This window comes from Chiloscyllium plagiosum, unplaced genomic scaffold (assembly GCF_037043375.1).
Source record: "Chiloscyllium plagiosum isolate Xiang-an unplaced genomic scaffold, Cpla_swu_hap1 HiC_scaffold_23, whole genome shotgun sequence".
NCBI lineage: Eukaryota > Metazoa > Chordata > Chondrichthyes > Orectolobiformes > Hemiscylliidae > Chiloscyllium > Chiloscyllium plagiosum.
Window position 1 is genome coordinate 41,859,326 of NW_028270161.1, and position 12,742 is coordinate 41,872,067.

The 12,742-nt window shown below is 43.5% G+C and overlaps 1 protein-coding gene across 7 annotated transcripts in view; it reads right to left on the reverse strand.

The window, feature by feature from the left end:
• Positions 1-12,063, reverse strand: part of apaf1 (apoptotic peptidase activating factor 1) — a 185,268-nt gene extending 173,205 nt beyond the window's left edge. For 4 of the 7 annotated variants that reach the window (XM_087999560.1, XM_087999559.1, XM_043713623.2 and 1 more), the window contains exons 1-3: positions 11,912-12,062; positions 1,740-1,917; positions 512-701 (exon numbers count right to left, since the gene is read on the reverse strand). In XM_087999560.1, coding sequence (XP_087855686.1) covers positions 512-701; positions 1,740-1,877 — 328 coding nt within the window. In that variant the 5' untranslated portion in view covers positions 1,878-1,917; positions 11,912-12,062. Of the gene's footprint in view, positions 1-511; positions 702-1,739; positions 1,918-11,911 lie in introns of all 7 variants that reach the window. The other 3 variants (XR_006315078.2, XR_015761153.1, XM_087999561.1) reach the window with 1 other exon arrangement.
• Positions 12,064-12,742: the final 679 nt, after the last annotated feature.

Below are 12,742 nucleotides of genomic sequence, written 5' to 3' on the forward strand. Positions count from 1 at the left end.
TGGATATCCTAACCAAATAAGCCTTTATGTGCAGTATCAAACTATTTTTCTCTTCTCCAGAAGATACCTCACTTAGCTGCTCAGCAGGGAGTTATCTTTACTGTGTATGTAAGTTGAAAGTAAAAAAGAAATTCTGTGCAATTCAACCCACAGTGACTCCAGTAGTGTAAATGTAAATGCAAGGAAATATCGCTTCCATGTCAACTGTTCCATAATGCCTTCAATTCCATTTAACAGTTGAAGCAAAATAAGAACACCCATAGATATGAGATCAATGAGGTTGGCTCTTCAGTATTTAATGTTACAAGCCCTCCAAGAAATCTATGCCATAATCACACCAGAAAAGTAATAAAACAACTTTAGAGTGGTATACAGATCGCAGGTAAATTACTAGCTTACTTAAGCACACACAATTATTAGATGTATATAAAGCACAATAAAAGGAAATATAAGCCATTTAAGTAAATAAGACAACCAGAACAATATATCATTCTGCACTAAATATACTCACCATAAGCAGTTGGGCCATCTATAGATGTTTTATTTGGAGAATTAGAGACAATTGGAAGGCCATCTTGAAGAAGCGCAGCAAGTTCTTTGTACCCTTCATTCAGCAACGCATTGTAGAAAGATATGACAGCACAATTATCCTTTTGAAGGATTAGGTTTATAAGTAAAGCAGCTCGTTCTTTCTGTGTAAACTGAAAAAAGGCAGAAAAATATCATAACTGAGGATTCATTTTCCTGCAAAATACTTGTTCAACAGAAAGCATATTTTAAAGCTCATCTTAGGATGTCAGCACTGTTAGCAAGACAAGGGGCATTAATTGCTGATTCCCGATTGGCATATGCAATTTAAGAACAATGATATTCTCAACAATGCTGTATGGTAAGGGGTTTCAAGAAATAGACCAGCTATGAATGAATGAACAATGATTTATGTCCCAGTTGGTACGTATTAAGGAGCGTAGTTTATTCATTCGTGCAATTTGACCATCACTTTATTGTGCTTTGCTAATTGTCCTTGAAAAGTTAGTGTTTATCATGCACCATAAAAACCTGAGGAAGGGTCACTCGATCCAAATGGTAACTCTAATAATTCACCACAGATGCCGCCAGACCTCTCAAGCCTTTCCAGCAATTTCTGTTTTTGTTTATCATGCACCAGTTTTTTTTTTGTCCATTGAAGTCAGAGTGACAGGTGTGGGAGGTTTTGTTCTTAAGAGAGTTGCTACAATGCATAATACACTTTACACCATGATACGCTGAAGGAGAAAGATGCACGTGCTCAAAATGGCAGGTGGCTGCCAATTATTAGTACTATCAGCCTCTGACAAATGTAGGTAAATTCAATGCTTGAAGAGATCTTGAGCATTTTCTTTCTATTAAATGTATGAAAATTAATTCTGAACTGAACATAATGAACATTTTGTAAGCTAATCTGAAGAGTTCAAATAGTTCATTATCAACAGAACTGTTGTATCATAGCCAAATATCATTCCTATTAAGACATGGTGTGCTAATATTCAGCAGTATCGAGAAGATAAAACAACTTTATTATGGTGACTTGTTAATGATAACAAGAGTCTGTTTTTGTGCCAAAAAAGGAAGAAAGCAATGAGAAAACCAATTTGACGGTGATTACAAATGAGCATTAGTAAAAAAGTGTAAATAAATCCTAGATGTGCCAATAAGCAAATTTGCCATATCATTAATAATACTTTCCTATAGTTGGTTACCTGAGCTTTAACTTTCTGTTCATCCTCAAGACTCAGAACCTCTTCACTTATGAGGTGATCCATAATATATGAGGTCTTGATATCTTGCTCAAGTGCAGAGCGATTTTGTAATAAACAACTGCGCGTTCGTTCATCCATGATAGCAAAGGTTTCTAGCTGAAGAAGCCTTACTACACACCTAAACATAAAAGCAGAAATATTGCAGTAGCACACAAAATATTTCAAAATGATCAAAATCAATATGAAGTTGACTTTTCTTTATTCACTCTGCAATGTGCGTGCTGAGAGCAAGGCCAACATTTAATGCCAATCTCTAGTTGCCCTTGATAAGGGTGGTGAGCTGCTTCTTGAACTGCTGCAGTCCATGAGCTGTAGGTAGACTCACAATGCTGTTATGGAGGGAATTCCAATATTTTGAGCCAATGACACTGAAGAAATATCAATATATTTCCAAGTAAGGATGGTGACTTGAAGAGGAAATTGCAGGTGGTGGTGTTCACATGTACTTCCTGCCCTGTCCTTCTAGATGGAAGTGGATTTATGGATTTATGTGTTTACTGGAGCTCTCTATGGATCTTTGATGAATTTCTATAGTGCAGCTTGCTGAAAGCACACACTGCTGTTACTGAGTGTCGGTGGTGATGGAGTGGATGCTTGTGATGCCAATTAAGTGGGCAGTTTTGTCCTGGATGTTAAGCTTCTTGAGTATTGTTCAAGTTTCAGTCATTTAGGCAAATGGGAAATATTTCATCACACTTCTGACTTGTGCCTTGTGGACTGACTTTGTGGAATCAGAAGGTGAATGTATTCCTGTAGTATTCCTAGCCTCTGACTTGCTTTTGTACCACTATATTTATATGGCAAGTCCAGTAGAGATTATGGTCAGTGGTAATCTCCAGGATGTTACTCATTCTTGAATCTTTGATGGGAGGCAGCAAACTTCTTTTTCCATTGCAAAGTGGTGTGTTGTACAGGAACAAAGGATGTCTTCACTGAAAGAAATCGAACTGCCTTCATAGATAAATGCCCTCAAGTAACAAATGTATGATCTGTTAACAGTACTAGCCTGGTTATGATCGGCTATTAATATTCATATTTCAAGTTGAAAGGTTTTCCTTGAAAGTTATCAATTATTATCACTTTGGATCACTGCATTTCATTTTTACATTTATAAAAGCAAAATAAAATTTAGCATTTCCTCACTGTTTTCAACTTTGCCCGACTTAATTAAAACTATGCTGTGATATATTAACTTTGATGCTTTAATATTAATTGTTGTAAGATTCTCTATCTTTGACAAAAGGCAGTTAAACAGAATGGAGCAGGAGCATCAGGTAGGATTAGTTTAATTTGGAATTATAGTCGGTATGGATTTGTGGACCGAAAAATCTGTTTCCATGCTATATCCCTGAAAGAAATTCAGTTCTGCTGCACTGACATTGCTCAGTTTAAAAATGTTATAAATTGAAAACATCTCTGAGGGCATTTCAGTTTCCTTCAATGATAGGAATACAGACATCCTCCTTTCATGCACCACATACCATTTTATAGCTGAGAAAGTAATCTGTTGTCTGCTCATTGAGATCAAGTCCGGCCCCTTTACCAATAATAGATACAACGAGGACAGAAATGACTTGCCCTCTCATTTGCATACATCACTCTCCACTGCAATTTACCTTGGCCAGCCGTAATAGAAATTCACTTGATGGTAAGATTGCAGAAATAGCTCATACTTTAACATTGGGCAGCATAATGTGACACATGTCACTTTCTCCACAAATTTGAGATTCAGTTTGTCACCAGTGCTAATGTTAATGTAATATACTTCAGTCTAAAAAGGGAAGAATTTGTCTTTCAAACCCTTAGGATATTTTAAAGCACCTTTCAGCCAAACAACAATTTTTTTGAAATGTAGTCACTGTATAAGACTGTAAAGTGCAACAATTTGTGCACAAGGATCACACTTATCCCATCCCAGCCCATATCCTCCCTACAATAGAACTAACTTGCATCTTTAAATAATTCCTTTTGATCTTTTGTGTTTAGCTGAATAGGCTAGGAGGAGCTCAGCTTATCCCATCTGAAAGATAGCTCCTTTGACAATGGAATACCCTAGCAGTATTAAGCTAAACTACAAACATAAATGACATGCTTGAAGCTCCAGAGTGAATCATGATTCTACAACATTCTGATTCTTTAAATGACAGTGCTATCACTAATAAAATGCAGATATTAAAACGCTAAAAGTCTAGTAAAGAGGGCACTGAATACTGTGCATAACTCTGCCACATCGTGGTAACTCAAAGCTATTACAATTACACAGATCTTCCTTAGGCTTTTCTCTCCTTAGTTGAGGAACTTAACTACAAAGCTGAAAAATATCCTTTTTATCAAGGCCTTCCATATCACAAAGGAGACTTGAAGTCAACCCATATCCAATAACTTGTGCTGAAAACACCGCTCACATTTTGACAACTGGGACAAAGTGCACCCAGTAGCTGAGCCAATCCAGAACATTCTAAAATAAACATTCGAAACACAGGTTGTTCTACGATAACGCAGAATTAGTAATAACACGATTCACAAATTGTGGATGTTGTTTGGACAACTTGAACTTTCTACTGAACAGATATAGTGATTTTGTATTAGCGATCTTTTACAGTGCGATTTTCTATAGCCGTTTTCCATCGTGTGATTTTTGTTTTAGATTACTTACAGTGTGGAAACATGCCCTTCGGCCCAACAAGTCCACACTGACCCGCCGAAGCGCAACCCACCCAGACCCATTCCCCTACATTTACGCCTTCACCTAACACTATGGGCAATTTAACATGGCCAATTCACCTAACCTGCACATTTTTGGATTGTGGGAGGAAACCGGAGCACCTGGAGGAAAAACACGCAGACACGGGGAGAATGTGCAAATTCCACAGAGTGTCACCTGAGGCGGGAATTGAACCCGGGACTCTGGCGCTGTGAGGCAGCAGTGCTAACCACTGTGCCACCGTGCCGCCATGAGGTGCAGAGGAAGACAGCTGTCGCGTTTTAGCAGAACGACCTGTAAACCAGCCTGTAACACTCTTTAAAGAAATCTCTGGTCCCTTAAAAAATTATAAAATCCAAATCTTCACCAAACACTAGCCAATTCTTCCTTGCACCATATTTTTCAGATAAACCATACAGGGTAAAAACAATATCTTGGGTAACTTTACAGGTAAAAATTTATATTGTGATACAATTCAATATAACATTTCTATCCTGTATAGCAAATTTCTAGCAAGTAGTCTTTTTTCCACAATACTTTTATAAGCTAAGTTTTGAACTTTGATCATGCTCGCAGAGGGACATGAAGAAAGGACTGGATGTTTGTCCACAGAAAAAAATAATGACTTCTGGAATTGAATAGTCATCGGAAACAGAAAGCACAAAATGGGTTGAAGTTAGGGTTGATTGCCACATCAATGTTCAACTTATGCTAAAGTTTGTGGGAAGGATGTGAAATAAGATGGTCTTAGAGCTAAGCTGAAAAATGTGTTGCTGGAAAAGCACAGCAGGTCAGGCAGCATCCAAGGAGCAGGAGAATCGACGTTTCGGGCATAAGCCCTTCTTCAGGAATGAGGAAGGTGTGCCAAGCAGGCTAAGATAAAAGGTAGAGAGGAGGGACTTGGGGGAGGGGCGATGGGAATGCAATAGGTGGAAGGAGGTTAAGGTGAGGGTGATAGGCCGGAGAGGGGGTGGGGGCGGAGAGGTCAGGAAGAAGATTGCAAGTCAAGAAGGCGGTGCAGAGTCCGAGGGTTGGGACTGAGATAAGTTGGGGGGAGGGGAAATGAGGAAGCTGGAGAAATCTGCATTCATCCCTTGTGGTTCGAGGGTTCCTAGGCGGAAGATGAGACGCTCTTCCTCCAGGCGTCGTGTTGCCATGGTCTGGCGATGGAGGAGGCCAAGGACCTGCATGTCCTTGGTGGAGTGGGAGGGGGAGTTAAAGTGTTCAGCCACGGGGCGGTTGGGTTGGGTGGTGCGGGTGTCCCAGAGGTGTTCTCTGAAATGTAGGCGGCCTGTCTCCCCAATATAGAGTAGGCCACATCGGGTGCAGCGGATGCAGTAAATGATGCGTGTGGAGGTGCAGGTGAATTTGTGACGGATATGGAAGGATCCCTTGGGACCTTGGAGGGAAGTGAGGGGGGAGGTGTGAGCCCAAGTTTTGCATTTCTTGCGGTTGCAGGGGAAGGTGCCGGGAGTGGCGGTTGGGTTGGTGGGGGGTGTGGACCTGATGAGGGAATCGTGGAGGGAGTGGTCTTTCCGGAACTTGATAGGGGAGGGGAGGGAAATATATCCTTGGTGGTGGGGTCTGTTTGGAGGTGGCGGAAATGACGAAGGATGATACGATGTATCTGGAGGTTGGTGGGGTGGTAGGTGAGGACCAGTGGGGTTATAGACAATAGGTGCAGGAGTAGGCCATTCTGCCCTTCGAGCCTGCACCACCATTCAATATGATCATGGCTGATCATCCTTAATCAGTATCCTGTTCCTGCCTTATCTCCATAACCTTGATTCCACTATCTTTGAGTGCTCGATCCAACTCTTTCTTAAATGAATCCAGAGACTGGGCCTCCACTGCCCTCTGGGGCAGAGCATTCCATGCAGGGTTCTATCCTGGTGGCGATTGGAGGGGTGGGGTTCAAGGGCAGAGTAGCGGGAAGTGGATGCTCTCCACCGCATCTCCTCCACTGCGATTCTCCTGCTCTTTGGATGCTGCCTGACCTGCTGCGCTTTTCCAGCAACACATTTTTCAGCTCTGATCTCCAGCATCTGCTGTCCTCACTTTCTCTTAGAGCTAAGCTGTCATATAGCAGTCATAAGGAAGTATACAGATTGGTAGACGGCCTATAGACAGACATGGAGCCTTTAAAAAAAAATTTCTGAAAAAAATGGCATAACTTCTGAAAGTCACTATTCAGTGGTCCATTGTGAGTTTGCTCTACCATAAAAATGGAGCAGATTTAAGCCATTAGGCCCATTGAGTCTGTTCTACCATTTGGTCATGGTTCTCAATCCCATTCTCCTGCTTCTCCCTGTAGTCTTGATCCCCTTACTAAGTAAGAATCTTTTTCCTAACTTCACCCCATAACTTGGCGTCCACAGTTTTCTGTGGTAATGAGTTCCATAGATTCATCACCTTCTAGCTGAAGAAATTCCTCCTCATCTCAGTTCTACAGGGTCATCCCTTCACACTGAAGCTGTGTCCTCAGGTCCTAGTTTCACCTACTAATGAAATAATCTTCTTTACGTCCAATCTGTGCAGGCCTCTCATTCTTCTGTAAGTGTTAATGACAGCCCCCCCTCATCGTTCCAAACTCTGAATACAGACCTATTGTCCTCAAGTGCCTCTCATTTGAGAAGCCTTTCAACCCCAGGATTATTTTTGTAAACATCCGCTGGATTCCTTCAAAGGCCAGCACATCCTTCCTTAGGTATGGAGCTCAAAACTGCTTACAATATTCCAAATATGGTCTGACCAGAGCCTTACACAACTTCTGTAGTACCTCTCTATTCTTGTATACTAGCCCTCTTGAAATGAATGCTAACATTGCATTTTCCTTCCTAACCGCCAACTGAACCGGCAAGTTAACCTGAAGAGAATCCTGAACCACGAATCCTAAGTCCCTTTGTATTTTAGATTTCCGAAGCCTTTGTCTATTTAGAAAATAGTCTCCCTCTCTATTCTTCTGAACAAAGTTTGACTTCTTTGCCCACCGTCCTAGCCTGTTCAGGTTATTCTGCAGCCTCTCCACTTCCTCATCACCCATCCTTCCACCTATCTTGTGTCATCTACAAACTTCGCAATAATCCGCTCAGTTCCTTTATCTAGATCTTTAATATATAACACGAATAGTTGTGTTCCAAACACTGAGCCCTGCAAATGCTACTAGTTACCGACAGCCACCCTGAAAAAGATCCCTTTGTTCCCAATCTCTGCCAGTCAGCGACTCTTCTATCCATGCTAATAGCTTGCCCCTAGTACCATGTGCTCTTGCCTTATTTTGCAGCCTCCTGTGCGGTACCTTCTCAGAGGCCTTTAGGAAATCCAAACAGGTCACATCCACTTTATCTTCTTTGTGTAATTTGCTAGTTACCTCCTCAAAGAATTCTAACAGATTTCTCAGGAATGACCTCTCCTTAACAAAGCTTGTCCCATTTTACCATGTACATCCAAATACTCTACAATCTCATCCCTCAACAATGGACTCAAAAATCTTACCAACAATTGAGGTCAGGCTCATCGGTCTATAATTTCCTGTCTACTGTATCCGTCCCTTCTTAAAAGCTAACATTAGCTATTTTCCTGCCCTCTGGGATCCTCCTTGACTCCAGTGATCCCTGAAAGATTACTATCAATGCCTCTACAATATCCACTTTCAGACTTTTTAACTTTCCCAGCAGCTTCTCCTTCGTGATAGCCACTCCACTCACCTCTGCCCCCTGACTCTCTTCACGTTCTGGTATGCCGCTGGTGTCTTCCACCATGAAGATTGATGTAACATGTTGCTCATTATTACCTCTCTACCAATGTCCACTTGTGCCTCTTTTTTATCTTTTATATACCTAAGAATATCTCCTGCAACCTTCTTACTAGCTAGTTATCCTCTTATTTCATCTTCGCCTCCCCCTTCTTGCTTTTTATTTGTCTACTGCTGTTTTTTAAAGGTTTCCTAATCCTCTAGCTTTCCACTAATCTTCACAACATTCTATGCTTTTTCTTTTACTTTGTGATTTCCCTCGTTAGCCATGGTTGCCTCGTTCTCCCCTTGGTATGTTCTTCTTCCTCGGGATGAATTTCTGCTCTGCCTCCAAATATAGCGCATAAACTCCTCCCATTGCTCCCCTTCCAATCAAATCTGGCCAGTTCCTCCCTCATACCTTTGTAGCTATTTTTACTCAATTGTCATAATGCTACATCTGATTCCAACTTCTGCTTCCCAAACTGCAGGTTGAATTCTATCACTACGGTCACTGATCCCTGCAGGTTCCTTCACCTTGGCTGCCTAATCAAGTCTGCTTCATTACACATTACCAAATCGTGAACTACCTGTTCTCTAGTGGGCTCTACCTTAACCTATTCCTTAAAAAACCATTTCACTGAAAACCACAAATTCCTTTTCTTGGGATCCATTAACAAAATGATATTCTCAGTTCACCTGCATATTGAAGTCCCCCATGATTATTGTAACAATGCCTTTCTTACATATCTTTTCTATCTCCTGATTTATTTTCTGTCTCTCATCCTGACTATTGCTCAGGAGGCCTGCACATAACTTCCATCCGGGCGTTTTGTCTTTGCAGTTCTTCAACTCTATCCACATGGATTCTATGCCTTCCACAAAGGAAATGCTGTAGTTGCATTGTGTTGCTGCTACTTACAGTTATAAATGACCTTCGCAGAGCCATTAAGACAGCCAAGGACCAATACTGATCCAAACCAGAGACCCAGACAGACACCCGGTGACTACAGCAAGGACTGAATGACATCACAGGTTCCAAAAAGAGTCAGAGCAAGATATCAGACGATGACATATCCCTTCCAGATCGTCTCAATGCCTTCTGTGCTCGCTTTGAGCAGAATTTCGGCGGAGAGGAAACACCTATTCCAACAAATCCTGAAGAGCCTGTCCCAACAGTCTCTGCATCAGAGGTCAGATCAGTTTTCCTTTGAGTGAATTCAAGGAAAGCGATGGGACCAGACAGAGTCCAGACCATATACTCAGAGCATGCACAGATCAACTGTCTTCTTGGATATCTTCAACCTTTCCCTGCAACAGGCCACAGTCCCTGCCTGTTTCAAGAGGGCCAGCATCATTTCTGTGCTTAAGAAGGCTCATGCAGTATGTCTCAATGACTACCACCCAGAGGCCCTAACTTTGGTGGTCATGAAGTGCTCTGAAAGGCTGGTCATGGCATTAATCAACTCCAGCCTCCCCACTACTTCCAATATGCCTATTGAACCAACAGATCCACATCTGATGCCATATCACTTGCCCTTCACTCCCCCCTAGAATATCTTGACACCAAGAACTGCTATGTAAGAATCCTACTCATTGATTACAGTTCAGCCTTCAACATTATTATCCACTCAAGACTGATTACTAAACTTAGTGATCTCGGAATAAGCCCCACTCTCTGCAACTGGATCATCAGTTTTCTGACCCACAGGCCACAATCAGTGAAGATTGGGGACAATATTTTATCCTCACTAACACTCAGCACTGGAGCCCCCCCAGGGGTGCGTACTCAGCCTCCTACTGTACTCACTATATACCCATGACTGTGTCGCCAAAAATTCACTAATGACACCACCATAGTCGGTCAAATCTGAGATGGCAATGAAACTGACTACAGACGGGAGGTGAAAGACCTGGAAAAAATGGTGGACTGAGAACAACTTAGCTCTCACTGCCGGCAAAACCAAGGAACTCATTATTGACTTTCGGTAGGATGTTACTCATGCCCCCCTACACTTTAACAGCACAGGTGTGGAACGAGTGGAAAGTGTCAAGCTCCTGGGAGTGGTCATCCACGGCAAGCTTTCTTGGACTCTTCATGTGGACGTACTAGTTACAAAAGCCCAACAAATCTCTTTCTCAGGCAGCTGAGGAAATTTGGCATGACAGCGAATACCCTTACCAACTTTTATAGGTGCGAGAGCATTCTGTCTAGATGTATCACTACCTGGAGTGGCAACTGTACCATTCAAGATCGGAGACGGTTACAGAGAGTGGTGAACTCGGCCGGGACAATCACAAAGGCCAACCTCCCGTCTATAGAAGCCATCTACCAAGCCCACTATCAAGGAAAGGCTACCAGCATTCTCAAAGATCCATCCCAACCTGGCAATGTTTTTCAACAACCTCTACCAGCGGGGAGAAAGTACAGAAGCTTGAACATACATACCAGCCGATTTCAAATCAGTTTCTACTGTACTATTATGAGAATACTGAAAGGACTCACAAACTCTTAACATTTGCCTGTACCTGTGTTTTGTTTTTGCTGCTGTTCAATTATTATTTACTTATCTATGCTACTTAGTTCTGTGATCTGCCTGTATTGCTCGCAAGACAAAACTTTTCACTGTGCCTCGGTATCCGTGACAATAAATTCAATAAACACAATAAAGAACTCAGAAGAAACTTCTATACCCAGAGACCGATTAGAATACTCACTAAAACCTTAACCAATTGCTCTGCAGTTTGTAATCTTGACCAGGAACACAACAAACCTCTGCTGGTTAGACCACACCTTCTGAGAGAACAGAAAGGTACCAATTTTCTTTTCCCAAGTTTCATGTTAGCAAGATGGTGCTCAGATACTCGGTATCATATCACTGACATGATACAAGCCCCAAAACAAATGGCAGTAGCCACTGGGATGTGAAGAGGGCACTGGTGTTTCACTAGTTTCCTCCTCTCCCCTTCATCCACCTTATCTCAGATCCAACCCTCCAACTCGGCACCATCCTCTTGAACTGTCCCACCTGTCCATCTTTCTTCCCATTTATCCCCTCCACTCTGCCTTATCACCATCAGCACCCACTTGCATCTTCCCAACACATTCTCAGCTACCGTCCCCCCAGACCCACCTCCCTCCCATTTATCTCTCAGCCCCTTTGGGTTCCCCTGACCCGCACATTCTCGATGAAGAGTTTATGCCCGAAATGTCGATTCTCCACCTCCATGAGCTGCTGTGCCTTTCCAGCGCCACAATTTTTGACTGTGACCTCCAGTCCTTCCTCCTGGTGTTTCACCGGTGACAGTTGTGGGGGGTGGGGAGTGATAAGAGTAATGAACATGCAGGGGAATGGAGCTGCTGATGACAATGTCATCAAGCACAGACTGGCATTCACTACCCCTGGAGTGGTTACGACCTCCTGCTCGGTTTACATCAATTACAACCATAACTTTCCCTCTCAGTGTGTGTGGTATATTCACAGGGTGGCTTAAAGGTGCCATTCCAGGGATTTAAACTCTGATGGTACCTGTGGTCCACCACAGAAAGTCACTTTGTCACCCACCCAGATGCTGTCAAACGTCAGACTGCATCAGTTAAGGCCCCCGGGGCCCATCACATCACATCACCTCACCACAGGCTGAGGCTCACCCCGGCTCTGCTCTCACACTCACCCCTAACGGCGATACCCTCCCCGGCTGGGATCGGAAACCCGACTGCGTTCCCCCACCCTTCCCTCAAAGCGAGAGAGCGGGCCGTTACTCCCGGGGGTCAGGCGCCTTCACGCGCTCAACCCCGCTCCGGCCGTTGCTTCCTGGAGCCTGCGTGCGCCCACGCCGAGAGGGTGGAGCGTGCGCGTGCGCCCACCCTCAACCTCGCGCCATGAGGGTGGAACCTGCGTGCGCGTCCCCCACAACCCCGCGCCGAGTGGGTGGAGCATGCGTACGCACCGCCGGGCGGGGAGGGCTGCGTAGCTAGCGCGCCCCCGCGCGGTAAGGGCTGGGCAGTGAGCATCGTGCACACCCCTCCCCGCCCCCCAACGTTAAGGACTGCCTTAACGTTGCTCTAAAACAGCCAGAGATTACAAGTTACACCCTAAACATTGACTTCTCCATCCCCTGATGCTGCCTGGTTTGCTGTGTTCTTCCAGCCTCCTGTCTGTGTATTCCAGAAACTTTGACCTTGGAACATTATTAAGCTGGGGTTAAAATCCTTTCACATCAATTAGCCAAGTGTTTGCAGCGATGCAATGTTTTTACCTCTTACAGATATAACGATCGCAGTGAAAAGGGGGGTATTGAGGATCTTGTCCACAGATAACAACAAAAAAATACATCACAGTCTAGCTCAGCTTTGGTTTGATGAATCCAGGCAGCTGTTGGCGAACCAGAACATTATCACTTTATGTGATACATGTGTGACCCTGATGGTTTCCAAACCACAAATCGCGTCGTTTGCTGCTCAGTTCCCCCCCCCCCCCCCCCCCCGTGTCTCCCCCTCTGTGT